At 47.8% G+C, this 14,859-nt stretch overlaps 1 protein-coding gene across 1 annotated transcript in view; it reads right to left on the reverse strand.

Moving 5' to 3' along the window:
- dnah9l (dynein, axonemal, heavy polypeptide 9 like) overlaps positions 1-14,859 on the reverse strand; it is a 30,571-nt gene that overhangs the window by 3,573 nt on the left and 12,139 nt on the right. Inside the window, exons 41-80 of the mRNA XM_076021115.1 lie at positions 14,671-14,819; positions 14,438-14,588; positions 14,188-14,319; positions 13,927-14,100; positions 13,648-13,852; positions 12,560-12,725; positions 12,375-12,477; positions 12,082-12,219; positions 11,892-11,993; positions 11,413-11,574; positions 11,216-11,299; positions 10,682-10,791; positions 10,363-10,525; positions 10,132-10,255; positions 9,311-9,453; positions 9,070-9,231; positions 8,883-8,942; positions 8,629-8,802; positions 8,396-8,542; positions 8,184-8,297; positions 7,812-7,955; positions 7,457-7,639; positions 7,019-7,120; positions 6,461-6,595; positions 6,189-6,362; positions 5,955-6,087; positions 5,770-5,872; positions 5,572-5,694; positions 5,249-5,453; positions 4,996-5,160; positions 4,759-4,899; positions 4,490-4,660; positions 4,264-4,386; positions 3,987-4,180; positions 2,655-2,803; positions 2,155-2,282; positions 1,903-2,040; positions 1,737-1,826; positions 1,453-1,644; positions 900-1,019 (exon numbers count right to left, since the gene is read on the reverse strand). Of these exons, the coding sequence (XP_075877230.1) occupies positions 900-1,019; positions 1,453-1,644; positions 1,737-1,826; positions 1,903-2,040; positions 2,155-2,282; positions 2,655-2,803; positions 3,987-4,180; positions 4,264-4,386; positions 4,490-4,660; positions 4,759-4,899; positions 4,996-5,160; positions 5,249-5,453; positions 5,572-5,694; positions 5,770-5,872; positions 5,955-6,087; positions 6,189-6,362; positions 6,461-6,595; positions 7,019-7,120; positions 7,457-7,639; positions 7,812-7,955; positions 8,184-8,297; positions 8,396-8,542; positions 8,629-8,802; positions 8,883-8,942; positions 9,070-9,231; positions 9,311-9,453; positions 10,132-10,255; positions 10,363-10,525; positions 10,682-10,791; positions 11,216-11,299; positions 11,413-11,574; positions 11,892-11,993; positions 12,082-12,219; positions 12,375-12,477; positions 12,560-12,725; positions 13,648-13,852; positions 13,927-14,100; positions 14,188-14,319; positions 14,438-14,588; positions 14,671-14,819 (5,676 nt within the window). The remainder of the gene's footprint in view (positions 1-899; positions 1,020-1,452; positions 1,645-1,736; positions 1,827-1,902; positions 2,041-2,154; positions 2,283-2,654; positions 2,804-3,986; positions 4,181-4,263; positions 4,387-4,489; positions 4,661-4,758; positions 4,900-4,995; positions 5,161-5,248; positions 5,454-5,571; positions 5,695-5,769; positions 5,873-5,954; positions 6,088-6,188; positions 6,363-6,460; positions 6,596-7,018; positions 7,121-7,456; positions 7,640-7,811; positions 7,956-8,183; positions 8,298-8,395; positions 8,543-8,628; positions 8,803-8,882; positions 8,943-9,069; positions 9,232-9,310; positions 9,454-10,131; positions 10,256-10,362; positions 10,526-10,681; positions 10,792-11,215; positions 11,300-11,412; positions 11,575-11,891; positions 11,994-12,081; positions 12,220-12,374; positions 12,478-12,559; positions 12,726-13,647; positions 13,853-13,926; positions 14,101-14,187; positions 14,320-14,437; positions 14,589-14,670; positions 14,820-14,859) is intronic.

Genomic DNA, 14,859 nt, shown 5'->3' on the forward strand with positions numbered 1-14,859 from the left:
ATGTCATAAATCACCGATCCGATCAATGACGTCATGGTCGTATTGAAACCTTTTTAATCCGTCTCATTTACTCCAAAGTAGTTTCACAGCACCGACATGTTTATTTGTTTGTATCTGAGAGCTAATGATTCATGATTCTAAAAACTTCATTTTCGTCTTCGTGCCTCTTCCTGTTTTGGGTACTGTCGCTATGTGACGGACAATAAAGTTTCTTTGAATCTTCACAACATCCATGGGCGACACAAACAAACATGTCGGAGGTGTGGGAGTTTTTCAAAGTGAGAGAAACAGAAACAGAACAAGCTATCTGCAATATATGCAACGCTGCAGTACCTCGCGTGGGAACATCGGCAAAACATTTCAACACGACAAATTTAATCAGGCACTTGGAAATGATACACACAGAGGAGCATGTCGAGTTCAGGAAACGCAGCGTGGAGAAGGAAAAGAAAAGCAAACTCTGAAACGGATGCTATAGCAAACATCTCAGTCAGATTGGGGCATGGCAAGATTGATACTCAGGAAACAGTACATAAGTATATAAGTACATAAACAAGTAATTTAAATATTGCTCCTCACGTGATCGGATCGGTGATCGATTTTTAAGGAATAAGCGGTAATCAGTAGTTGGATTACTTTACTGGAGTAATCCCAACGACACTACTCACTGCTGTGTTACCTGGTGTTAGACAAAGTTGTATGCATGTTGGAGTTGTGCTGCCTACATAGAGACCTGTGAAATGTTACACTGTCCAGTGTCGCTCTCTAACCAGACGACTGTGTGAATGAGGCGTTCCAGGAAGTCCCTCTCATAATATACGATACAGTCCTCAGTTTCTGCTACAGAGAAAAATGTTGCTGGGCAGACATTTCTGCTGCCACTGTTGAGCTGAACTCACCTGGTTAGGCTGCATGTATTCTTCCAGGTATGTTCTGCAGAGCCGCCGGTCCCAGTCGTCAGTGATGTGTCCCCCGTACATGATCTCCCCAAACAGGTACCTCAGGTCCTCCCACGGCACCTTCATCACCACAACCATCACCATCATCATCATCAGCTTCACTTTACAAAGGGTTTTCTAACAGTAGCAAGTTTTTGTTTTTCCATCCTTGATCTCATTTGCTTGCTTCACTATGCTATAACGAACAGTTCTGGAAATTAGCCCTTTGATGTCACAAAGAGCAGAAATTGTTCCGCTCAGTGATCAACGCAACAACTTTGCTTAGCAGGTGTTTGTTTCCACTCTGTTTTAAATCCCTTCCAAACATTTGGAAAGCCCAACAAAATATCAATTTTAGCAGGAAGTTAGAAACCAGCGTTTTGTTTTAGCTGGCGGCAGTGCTAATAGGCTGGTTTCTAGAGACCTAACAGGAGTCATTCTTCCTATAATGAAAGACCGATCCACTGGAATCCAGTATTCAAAATTTCTGAAAAAGTCTGAAAACACAAGTGACCTGTGCGTTGGCCTCCAGGTAGTTGAAGAGGACGTTGACTGATATGGTCAGGTCTCCAGTGTTGAAGGGGTACTTCCTGTTCCAGCCCTGGGGTCCAAACTTCCTTCTTTCTGCCACACAGGCATGGAAGTAGCACAGAGAGAAGAGGATGGTCTTGAACTCCTGCTCACGGCTGCACTGGTCCAGAATGTCCTTCGCAGATACCAACAGATTCATGATTTAGTAAAAATCAATGGGGCGATGAGTGTTTTTTTTTTTTTAAAAAAGTACAGGAAGTGTCTCACCTGGTCGAAATTATCCAGAGCTGCGTGCAGATTGGCTAGCATGCCTGTGGGGGGTTCATTGGTGATCTTGATGGCATTTTCTAGAATCCCCTGAAACAAATTGCACGTTTCGGTAGAAATGCAGTGAGATGGAATGTCGACCACCAAGGTGGCAAGGCAGCGCTACCTGAGGGATCATGTGTTCCTGGGCCGTTGGCGCCGGTTCAGCGCTCATAAACACTCGGTAGTCCAGATGGCTGCCCTCGCAGCAGCGTTCCAGGAGCTTCTCAAGGGAACCCAGCCAGCGACCCACCAGGTGGATGTTCTGCAGGGTTATAAGTCCAGGACTGAAGTGACTCAACCCAACTGCAGGAACCCGACCTCAGTAATGTTTTTTTTTTAAACCGGAACCGCCGCCTCTCTTCTCTTCCCATCACACCTGCAGTATGACCCAGTGGCCCTCCGTGGCAGCCTTCTCCATAGCGAGCTCAGCCACAGCCTCCTGGCCCTGGCCCAGCGACACGTTGTGGAGCTTCCCCAGGTCGATGGTGAATCCCAGCTTCCTCCCTAGGAAACCAGAGATCAGCGTTTTGGCACAGCAGTCAGCTGTGTTTTAACGACCACTTAAAGACTCAGCGTGAAGTGTCATCTGAAGGTGAGTGAGCATATTGCAAAGACCTGTGTGCATGTCACGTACTGGACCTTTACAACATCCCTGATAAAAAATACTGGTAACGAGTTGATTATTTCTCTAGTAGTTTGCCGCGACGTCAGATAACTTTCAATGATGTTCATCTTCCAGAACAGTTTGTGTCACCTCTCTGTACACTTCTGCAAGATAATTATTCTATGTCACTATTGCACAAGAGTGAGAGTGTGTAGTGTGTGTGTCTATAGTGTATTTGTTTTAAATTTCTGTGTATGTTCCCACTATGATACCCAGAGATTCCACGTCCTTCAGAGGGTCGACGCCAGGGGACAGGATGAAGAACATGGGCGACGCCGGGCCGCTCTCACGGTAGGACTTCGCAAATTCTGTCTTACGGCCCTCTGTGTACTTCACGCCAAGCTTTTCCTCGACAAAATTCCTTTGAGACAACAAACGAGACATAAGCAAGAAACAATCAAACAGAGAGGAGAGCGGGAGTGGAAGTTTGGACTGGAAAAAATGTGCAAAACCAAAAGGCGCAGACGGCAGTGGGGGGCCAACTGGGCCAGCAAGGCCTTCTCTGCTGCCCTAAACATACATGATGATAGTTATTCTCCATCGTCTGTTCTTTTCATGTCATGTAATATACACTTGGTTGCGTTGCTTCCATTGTTGTATAGTACGGTAGCGTTTTTATCCAATCATATTTCAGCTAGCTTGTGTTGTCAGGTTCTATGCAATAAGCCTGAGGTCTGCAGAATCAACACTGCAGGCTGTAAGTAAATGTACCACGGTCATTTGCAATCACCAACCAGATCTCAAGTCTACGATGCCAGGACTAGCTAGCTGGCCTTATGACTTTCACTTAAATGTGATTGGATAAGCACTTGTGAGAGCCTGAAAGACCTATAGTAACTAATGCTGGACATCTGATGGCAGAAGGAGGAGAAGGTAAACTGCCGAATCACCTGCAGATTATAATGTAAATAATGTGCCGTGTTATTGTTCAATGGTTTTGCTGTTGCATACTCTTAAAAATAAATGCAAACAATCTGTTTTATCGTTTGTATTTTATATTGAATGAATAGTTTGTTTTGTTATCATCTCGTTGGTGTCAACAATATGCAGTTCATTGGACAAATCTTTCCTGGACATCTTAAAACTTTGTTGACTAATGTCTTAGAATTGCTATTTATATATTGAGTTTTGACAGTGTTGATAGTATTACCAAGTGAATTAATTTCAGTAGCACTAAATATGACGTCACTGAAGGCCTAGATGTGAAAATGTGTTTTTTAAAAAAACTTTTTTTAAATTTATTTTTGACTCAGGGTTACTAATGGATGATTGAATCACATTTTTTCCACTCTGAGAGGACTGCAGTGAGGTTTTCTCTGGGACTATAGTGTGTTGTATTGTTTGTTGTTCGTGTATCTGTGTTGTTACTTGTTTATGTCTGGGCCCCCTCTTATAAGCTTTAATTAGCTTCTCTGAGGTGACTCCATTTCACGTCCTCCGTATGTCTGACTCCTCATCATTTTTTCTCTATATAGGTGAATAAACTCGTGAATACAAGGGCTGCTACTGGCAGACTGTGATCAAACACTCCCCCGTCCCCTCACCTGAGAGCGTAGGTCATGCGGTCCGGCCTCAGCGCTCTCATCATGATGAGCTTCTGCAGGGAGCTTTTCCCTTTCCACTCCTGAGGGAACTTCTCCTTCTCTGGACACTCGGACTCCACCAGCTTCTTCCAGCGTTTGGGGGAGCCCTCGATGTCCCGATCCAGACCCCGAAACTCATCGGTGAAGCTCATCACCTGGACGGAAGGCGTGAGCAAACGGGGGGAGGGTGAGCGATCTGAGCACGGACTGGATGCAGTTGTGCGGGTGGTGCGGGCACCTTGATGGCGCTCCAGGCCGAGTTGGAGAGGAAGTCCAGCGGGCTGACGTAGCTGTGCTCGATGTTGAAGCGGAGCAGGAAGTCCAGCTCTCGCACATCGATCTCTTTGCTCATCATCAGCAGCTGGAAACGAAGCGGGCAGTAAAAATCAGCCGGGGAGCAGACATGCACCCACAGGCGCACACACACGCACATGAGCGTGCAAAGCCTTCAAACACGTGCACACCTGGAAGGCCAGCTGCGCGGTGAAGGTGAGCTTGTCCCTCTCAAACAGGCCCCTGCTGATGTAGTTGAAGGCTGAGAAGGTCACGCAGTCGATGAGCGTGCCCACTCGGCTCCTCACGTCCTCGGAGGCCTCGGCCACCTCCACCGCCTTGTGGAAAACCATGTTAAAGGCCTGGGAAGGAGGTGAAGAGTGAACGTGCGGGAACTTGATTGCCAACACTGTGTAAATCCCTTTTTCCAGGCGGGTTTGATGTTTTTTTATCCGCTTACCTTGAGGCTGAACTGGTACATAGGGTTTATCTTGTTCAGATCGTTCATGATGAAATAGAGCAGAGAGGCCCTGACGGCGACGGGGCGATAGTGTTCCCTGGCCTCGTTTATCTTCACCTCATTGACTTTGGCTTCCAGCACCTGGGACGAGAGGCGCGATGGGGCGATCAAATAGACACAGAGGCCGTTAAGGAGGGAGCTGCGGTAGTAAATGAGCCGAGCGCCGCCGCACGCTACCTTCATCTCAATCTCTGCCGCCGTGTGCTTAGTGGTCTCCAGCTTCTCCACCAGCATGTTGTCACCGAGGAAGTTGCTCTCCGCCGCCGACAGCCTGGTCAGCAGTTCGTCCTCCAGAAGCTTCAGCTCAATCTTGAACATGTTCTGCTGCTTGGTGAGCTCACTCTGCAGGGAGACACGTTAGCATACTTGTGTGCGTGAAGAGACAAAGCAGATCGATACTTGAAGCCGATCCTGGCGTGAATGACGGCACCTTAAGCTGCTCGAGGTCAGGTCTCTCCTGGTTGACCACCTGGGCCAGCAGCTGGTCCTCTAGACCGTCCCGGGTCACTGTGAAATTGATGAGGGTGGTCTGGGCCTGGATCTCGGGTTTGTAGTGAGGGTTGGCCAGCTTGGTGTGCAGGATGAGCCTGAAGCCTGGATGGAAGAAGCACTCTTTGTCCCCTACCTTAATGCAGCTGTGAAAGAACAGCGCAAGAAGTTGTACGGTGAAAAAAACAAAAACCCAAAAAAACAAACCAAACCTAATAAATAAATGAAACATAAAATTTTTCAGTTGTGCATTTCTCTCGTCACCTGCCCTTCTTGATGGTGTGTCGTCCCAGCAGGGGGTCGAGAACGGGGTCGACGGTCTCCTCAAGGTTTTCGATGAGGACGGTGTCTCCTGCCACCACGGCCTGCTCGATCACGTCCACGTAGCTGAAAGAACATGGCAGCGGTGACGAGGGGAGCGCAGCTCCTTGCCAGAGCTCCAGGGTCTCCGGACACACTCACCCTCTCTGCCCCAGACTCACAACCTTGAGGCTGCTGCCACATCGGCTCTTGATCCACTTGATGCCCTGCAGCTGGGGGTCGATGAGGAGCGGCCAGCGCTCACCTGCGGAAAACACAGACACGGAGACTTGACGATATCACGGCGACAACCCTCTCTGCGTGGGCCACGACGTGCTGCCACTGACAGTTGGTGAGGATGGTTGCGTTCTGAGTCGACATCTTGTCCCCCGGTAGACCCTCGTTGTTCCACTGGGCCACCGTGGCATCGTCGGTCAGCATGGCTACTGGATCCAGGTCCTGCGCCATGGGGATCAGTATCTGACGAAGGGGACGCATGGAGCAATCAGCATCGTGAGGGAAGGAGGCTGTGATACAACGAGTCAGGGATCAGTTTTGGTCAGTATTTGTGAGACCGAGACCTTCTGGCTGCGCAGGAAGGGCAACCAGAGGTTCTCCAGCAGCTCTCTTCTGTACTTCTTGGAGAAGGAGCCGGCGTACGAGATGAAGGCGGCAGTGAGGAGGACGTCCCCGCTCAGGGTTTCTTCCTGTTCATGGTACTGAGCCACAGAATGGGCCCAGCGCACATTCTCACTCTGGAAAACACACATAATGTGCACACATTCCATGAGGAGGAAGATGTCTGGTCAGTGTCAACAAAACCAGCTGCTGCCGGTGCTGCCGGTGCGCTCACCTCCAGTCCTTTCACCAGACGATTAGCCAGCTCTATTGTCTTGTTGGTGCGATTGACCTCCTCCTGAAAGCGAAGTTTCTCTGCAGTGGCTCTCTCAAAAGCTGCTGTCAGAGTCTCCAGGCTGCTGTCCAAGTCCTGAAAGAGCCAAAACGACAGAAAAACACAGTTTGGACCATCTGTCCAACATATAGAATGCAGGTGGAGCACTCATTGACCTTAATTCTACATTGAAAACCTTGATTCACATCAAATATATAGACTTTACTTTCGCCACATCCACATATTTGGCAATGGAGGCAATAGATGAAGAAATGAACCACATGGATTAGAACAATGCCAAACTTTATTTGCAATGGGCCACATGACAGAACTGCATTGTGTCGGTGGGCCACAACATGTTGGAAATTGCGCTAACGTCCCCGCATTTTTAGTTGACCGGGGGGCGAAAGCACGCTATCGCTGTCGCTGTCGCGCTACGCTTACGTGTCGGCAAATTTACGTTCACGCGGGCAGGACAGAGACATGCCGTAGTTTGGCCAAGCCTGGATAACAACATACAGCGAGTTTCTTCCTGATGGCCTCCAGTTTGTCCGCAGCCTCTGCCAGATCTGCATTGGCCTGAGACAGTCGCATCCTCTTGACCTCGACCTCGCAGAACACCTGCAGAATAAAGCCGCAGCCACATACAAACAGAGCATTTTAATCATGGAACCGCTTGTACAATCCAAGATAAAGACATCGCAGATAAATTACCATCAGTATGACCGGAAAGGTTAATTAAGAATGAAGCAGAAGCTTTGGCTTGGGCAAACAAACAAACGGTCATCACACAATATTTATTTTGGTGTCATCTCCAAACAGGGGCGTTGCACTGTACTTACAAAAATCTATCCAGGGGAAAGCAGATGTTGAAGAAATGAAAAGGACACCTGATGAAACAGCAGTAACTATATGCAATACAGTAAAAACACAAAACGCATCACACAGCTGCTGTACCTCGTGGAAGCGCACAATGTTGATGACCCAGGCGCAGAGGCCTGCAGCCGCCGAGGATTTCTGCCGCACAAACTCGGGGTTGAACTCCGGGTCGCTCAGGTGTTCCTCCTTCACACACCTGACCGTGGCCTCAAGGATGTGCTCTTTGTCAAAGTTCACCAGAGCCTGCAGGAAGTCGTCCACCTGGGTGTGCGTGTGTACGGCATGAATCAGGTTCAGAAAAACAAAAACACAAACCTCAAAAACTTTCTAGCCAGAATTTATCGGTAAGGTACTTTTCTTTTCTTTTTTGCCCTTCTGTTTTCCGGCCATTTATCTAAAAACTTTCTGCGAAGCCCTGGCGGTGAAAAATCACCTTGCTCATGACCATCTTGGAAGCCTTCCAGCTGCGGTCTTTGGGGATTCGGCCTTGAGGAGACAGCAGCACCAGGACGGCGGCTGAGACGTTGGTGACGATGGCTGGAGGGTTGGGGAAGGTTCGCAGCTCTGTCAGGTTTAACTGGGTGAGTACCCACACCCACAAGCACGCACGCACACACACACACACACACACACACACACACACACACACACACACACACACACACACACACACACACGCGCACACGCAAACAGAGAGGCCTAAAAATAAATTCTTCAGACGCAAAACAAACTTAAACAGTTTATAAATGAAATCTCTTGTTGTGAGGTTGACTTGCTAGATTCATGTGCCTGCAGGGTGATTTACCCTGTTAAGTGTATTGAGAGCTGCATTGGCTGCCTGGAGGGCTGGTTCAGCCTTGGCCAGGTCCTCCTCAGTCTCCTGTTGCTGCTTTGTCACTTCAGCTTGGATCGCTGCCACCTGACGGAGGAAAACAAAACTATTCAAAAAAAGAAGAGGCAATAACAAATATTTTTGAAAGGCCAGAACTGAGACATCAGGGTGCAGTCTGTTCTTACCTTTTGCTCCTCTGCATCTGCCACAGCCCTCTCTTGGTTCAGTTTGTCCGTCTGTTGTCCTATTTTGGCGATGAGCGCCTCGATGTCGCTGTTCCTCTGCCACAGCTCCACTTCCTGCACCGCCAACTTGGCCTTCAGGTCCTCCACCTATGCAACGGTGCGCGCGCGAGGTGAGAAATAATGCGCAAACCCCAAAGGTGGACAGTTTTCATTTGCCCTCGGTTGAAAGTCACCTGCGACGCCGTCGACTGGAGCTTCTGCAGGCCGTTCTCCAAGCGCTCCATCTTCTGGCTGAGCTCGGTGCGTTTCTTCCCCAGCAGGTTGCCGTAGAGCTTCATGAACTCCAGGAAACTCTTGGGTGTGGTGTAGTTGAAGTGTTTCTCATTCTGCTGGTACTTGGCACTCACCTGATTAGGTGTAGGGAAACCCACTGACTTGAGAAGTAATGCCAAAAAGGGTTGAGAGATCTTTTTTTTCTTCTTTTTACCTCATTGACGATGGTGTGGGCGTAAGAGATGAATTCACTGATGGACAATCGCACTTTGGGCTGTAATGAGAGGACACTTAGAGGAATTGTGAAAATGATTCAACTTTAATTAAAACACAATCTATTAGACAACTATTTTTGTGAAACTGAGAAACGAAGCAATGACAAAACGCAATGACGCCGTCACCTCTAATCCAGGTATCTTCTCTATGAAAGTGGAGCTGACAGACTGCAGTGCCAGCTGAGGCCACGGGTGGAACCAGTCTATGGCCGTACAGTTCACCAGAGCTGGAAACTTCCTGGCGCGAGTTCGCAGCGTGAAGCCAACAGGGGAGAAACACAGGACGACCTGGAGGGGACGGACGATGTCGGGTGTTAGTGAAGCATGGAAACGCAGCCGTTTGAGATCCACGCTGAGGTCAACCGACCTTGAGCTGCCGCCGGATCCTCTCGATGAAGAAGCTCCAGCAGTTGTCCCTGCTGTCAATGAGGCCCAGCCCCCTCAGCTCCATCCGCATGGACGTCACAATCATGTCCACCTCTTCATCACTGAACAGGTCAGGAATATCCCCTGAAGGCAGAAAACAGCACAAACACAAAATACACCTGTTCATCAGTGTTTAAAATGTCCAAAATTCTCTTGAGGAAACTCAATGTGTCTCCATGAGTGAACTCTGCAGAAATGAGAAATGTCCACCATCCACCGTCATTGGATAGCTCCACTTTTCAGGAAGTGTGCTTTTGGAACGTCAGGAAAGTCAGCCCTTTGTCATGTCACACAGGGTGGCGCCTCCTCAGAGTTTTGTGGCAACAACTCCAGCCTGGAGTTTGTTCTGCACGCCGGCTAACTTGTTTCTGTCCACCTCCAAAAGTATAGAAGGCTGAACACAGCATCAAAAAGGCCTTTGTTGTTGTTTTTGAAGAGTCTGTAACACAGGACTACGTACCCTGGAGATCAGTTTTTGGTTTTTGGTGAAGCAATTGTGTAATGCTACTTCCCTTTGACATAGATACAGAATTACTTCTGTAGTAAGAGTCTTTAGAAGAGCCTAGTGCCTCATTTCCTGGTGCCACTGTGTGAATGTCAGTCATCTTTATCTTTATTATTCAATTATTTTAAAAGAAAAAAAAAAATTGGCAGCTGCCAATCCATGAAGTGTGTCTGTGGAATTAATGCTCCAATAATCCAAGACACCAAACACCATTAATATTTAAAACAGAATGATAAAAAGGCAAGCGGCAGTCGAACCTGAAGCAAGCATGTCGTTGATGAGCACGAGGAAGCGTTCGTCAGGAATCTGAGCGTCTGTGTGAAGGAACACCGTGCCGATGTTTTTCACCCCCGCCTTTATGTACAAGGCTGCGATGTCACTCTGGAGTAGAGGGGATCGGACAGAGGGGTGAGAGAGAGAGACAACACACTAGAGGTCCACCTGCGGCGCAAACGTTAGTCGTGCACGTGTGTGACGTCGACCTTCACCTTGAGGTCACTGATGCCATAACCTTTGCGCAGCGTCACCTGGAAAACCTCCAGCGTGCTGAGGAAGGCTGCCAGCCGACACAGACTCTGTTTGCCGCTGCCGCCGACGCCCACCAACAGCGCGTTGCCGTAGGGCGCCTCCAGGATGCGACTGATGCGACAACTGGACGCACAAATGGCGTCAATGAGTAGGTGTTCACGAAAGAGCTCATCTGTGGAAATCCTCCCTCGTGTATGATAGCAGATGGTTTAATTTCATCTTAATTGACAACGTCGTTGTCGGTACAGATGCTTGTGTGTGTGTGTGTGTGTGTCATACACATGCTGAATAGCTTCCTCAAACAGCACCAGGTCCATGACAGCGTGCAGCTCGTTGTAATGCTCCAGAGCGTCAGCCAGCGTCTTCTGGAGCTTCTCCCAGTCTGACGCCTGACAGGGCGGCAGAACAAACAAACACGCTGGCTGTCCCGCAAGTAATTATGAATTATATTGCAACTTCCACATGCACGTAATGGAATTAGGTTTTCATCAAGACCTGATTGAAATAACTTTTGGTCCAGAGCCCGCACAGAGAAGAAAGGTAATTAGCTTGCTCACAACACTGCAATTCAGCCTGATTTATGTTCTGGCAAATTGGACATGACAGCACAATATTTATGCCATTAAAATCTTTTGAGTGTGATAAAGCAGTGGCTGGAGTCATTCAAGTCCAAAGCAATTAAGTCAAGCAAGTTTACTAGGGCTACTAATAAAGAGTGAAGGGTGGCTTGAAAAGGGCAACGTGAATTTAGAAGCGGAGCAGCTGTGCATGTGTGTGCGTCTGTGTGCGTGCATGTGTTTGTGTGTGTGAGACCTGGTGATAGCGAGGCTCTCCCACTCCCTGGGCAAAGTGGCAGTACACCAGCGGCTGGTGGATAAACATGGACTCATCTATTCCCTGCAGAAATAGACGCACAAAAACATGATAAGAAAGAAACGTATAGAAATAATGCTGAGCGTTGAGCAGATTAAACAAAATGACATGGTGGTAGGAACCACTTGGTTTCTCACCTCGAAGAATCTTTTGCCAGTGTCCAGAAGGATTTTGTTGAAAAGTTCAACATCCTTCTCTTCCATCAGTTTGTCAGAGTAGACCCTGGAGCTCTCGTGCAGCCACAGGTGGACCAGGTCCATTGGGTAGCGGATGCTCTCCGGCAGGGCAAACAGGATTCCCTACACACCAAAATGCATGAAATCAAGCATCCCGTAACTCAACCAAACACACACTATTTGAATCCTCAGAGTCACTTTGTCACAGAGGTACAGTAACGTTAAAATAATAATTTATCCAAGACCTCTCATAGTTAAAACTGCTTCTAAAATAAAATTAAAACCAAAATAAAAAAGTATTTAAGTAAGACTAAAATAATCAGCAACTTTAAAAGTACAAGTGTTAGGCAAACCATGCAACTTGTATTTTTTTGTTTGGATGGATATGTACGCACGTGTGTGTCTATGTGTGTGTGTGTGCGGGTGTGTGTGTGCGTCACCTGGAAAATGTTGGAGAGGTCTCGCAAGTTGAAGATGTAGTGAAAGCGAATGGCGGTGGGGAGGAAGTTCTGGCTGATTTTCTGGTGCAGGCAGATGACAGCCTGGACAATAGCAACGGTGGGAAAACACACAGCTTAAAGAAACATGCACGTACACGCACGTAGGCCAGCGGCTGCACTGTTGTTGTACCTGCATCAGAGTCGCGACCGAGCGGGAGACCCCGTAGCTGAAGCCGCCCTGCAGGAAGTGAGCGGACAGGATGCTGGAGAAGATGGTGGTCAGAGCATCGGCGCCGGGGAAGTGAACTGCAAACACTGCAAAATGCCTCTGAAAGAAACAAGAGGAGACACTTTACTGTGTCCGCTGTCTAATTAGCACCATGTTTCATTGCTTTCCAACTGCTTTAGTGAATTCATCAAACTAGTGAGGTGGAAACAAATAAGTGTATTTCACAGACGCGTGTGTGTATAAAGGTGTAGTACCTGCAGTCTGGGGTTGATTGAGAAGCTTCCAGCTGTCGGGTTCATACAGGTGATGTACTGACAGTTATAGATTTCCTTCAGCATCAGTCGCTGCCTGTCATACCTGCAAAAGACATTCACAGCTCTGACTTTGGCACGGGCCCTTTAATTTACAAGTTTAGACATTTGTGTGAATTACACCACACCAGTGGTTGTAGTCCAGGTGCTGGCGTATGAGTGTGTGCGGCTGCACCGTCCCGTACACGTCCACCTCGGGCATGTTGAGGTCGTCTATGAAGTAGATGAGCTTTTTAGCCGTTGGAGGAGCAAACTTACGGCCGGCTTTCTTCTCCAGGGGTTTCTCCAGGACTCCTGGTGAACAAATAAACATTGGAGGATGATTGAGTGTCACAGTTACAGCTGTCATGGTGTGACCTGAGCTAGCTGAAATCATCAATATAATGTACACTTTGGTTATATTAACATGACTAAATGATGCAATCATCTTATTCCCAACTAATTAAGAAAAAAGAGACTGTCCTCGATAAGCTAGTCTAATGTTTGTCAATATATCCTGCAATACATTCTATAATTATTCAGTTACACACGGCTCAGCAACAACAACAGCAATGGTGTGGCACAAGGCGAGGCTATTTGTGTGCACTCGCAGTGAATTTACTGCTCAATGCGATGGAAAAACAATAATTAAAAAAGTTAATAAATGCAACAAAATGCCACCTGGCAACGATTCAGACGATGGGTGGATGTATTGTACCTCTACCAAGGCACATGCAAAAAAGTTCTGCCAAAAAGGTTAAAACTTGCAATATCTTGGCTATGCCTGACATTTATTCGCTGTCACTAAGGAGAAAAGGTCAAGTGAAGAAATGTTGCACACTAAAGATGGTGCTGTAGAGCCACTCACTAGTGGAGATAGGTAGGGCATGTGGGTTCGAATTCACAGACATCTGGTGTTTGTTATTGTTGTAGCAAGACTACATTACCCATGTTCCTTAGCGGTGTTGGGGGGCGGGGTGTGTGATTTAAAAGGGTGTGGTGGCATGTCATTTTGAATGGTTGAGCGCGAAATAAACAAGAGACTGTTTTCCTCTGAGCATTAACGCAGCCTCCCGCCGCTTTTGTTCTCGCACTCCTACTGTGCCAAACAACATAAGAACACTGAAACAAAAGCCAAAAAAAACAGTTTACTCTAATAACGATAAGAAAAATTTCAGAAAACCTGAAAAACAGACAAAAACTCATTTAAAAAATGAAACTAATTTAGGGTTCTTACGTTGCAGCATGGCTGATGTTGTGTAGTAGTTGAAGGGGACTTTGGCCACCATGTAGTCCTCCTTCAGCTTGGCCACTTTGTCAGACACCAGGATGGTTTTGCCCACGCCGGCGTTGCCCACCAACATGATGGGTTTGCCTCGCTGCAGCAGCAGGTCCATGAAGTAGGTCAGACAAATGGTCTCTGGAGTGTGGACCAACACAGTCTGAAATGCACATTCAACAAAGTTCTTCAAAGGTGTTCAGTCAACAGGGTGGGTATTAATGAGCTGCAACAAACCTGCAGTGGCACGTCAGGTTCCAACTCAAATGGGACCATCTTCTCATTCCAGGGTGTGAACTTTTTGCTCTCAGGGTCGATGAAGTAGTCGAAGACGGTGCCCTGTGAGGGAAACTTCACTGCTCTCATCTCCTTGGACCACCAGCGGCTGAATTCTGCCCGGTAGTCGTTGAGCTGGAACAGGCGTAGGGAGAGTGTGGTGTCAGGGCAGCGTGTAAATCTGGCAACTTGTCAAGCAAAATGTGTCGTTTTTCCACATACATGATCCTGGAACAGGGCCCCTCCAAAGGCCCAGACGCAGGCGAAGACAAAGTAGATCTCATAAAGCTCTCGGGGCGAGTCTGCAGGGGTGTTGTCCTCAGTCAACAGGCATTCCAGCAAGGAGCACAGCGTCTGATTGGAGGGAATACAGCTTTTATCTTTTAATTGTTGAAATGAAATGACAAAATTGTTCTGGAAATGAAAAGCTTGTTTGATTGTTAATTTGAGTTCATTTTGCTGGAGTTCTGACCTGCACCATGCTGTTTTCTGGAATGGGAGTGATGGTTCTGAGGTTGCAGCGCACCTGCTCCAGACAGTAGGGCACATACTTGTCAAAGAGAATAGTGAGGTTGGCTCGCTCCGACTGGGCCTGTCTGGTATCAATCCAACTCGTTACATACCTGCAAGAACAACGGCTGCGCTGACCTCGGAGAAAGATGCCATTTTACCTGCGTTTGTTTGTTTATAATTATTATTCCTTACGAGCTCCAGCCGAGGTCCTGCGGATTAACGCAGAGTATCCCGGCCCTGGACACGGTGGCCGGAGTGGCAGCCTTCAGGTGGGAGATCTCGAAGAGCAGACGCATGGAGGGAGATAAGCTGATCCTCTCGTTACTGGCGAGGGTCAGAACCTTGGAGGAAGGAAAATAGTGAGAGCGTGTGATGTAGAGT

This window comes from Nelusetta ayraudi, unplaced genomic scaffold (assembly GCF_046127955.1).
Source record: "Nelusetta ayraudi isolate G7.1 ecotype Tasmania unplaced genomic scaffold, CSIRO-AGI_Nayr_v1 ptg000011l, whole genome shotgun sequence".
Lineage (NCBI taxonomy): Eukaryota > Metazoa > Chordata > Actinopteri > Tetraodontiformes > Monacanthidae > Nelusetta > Nelusetta ayraudi.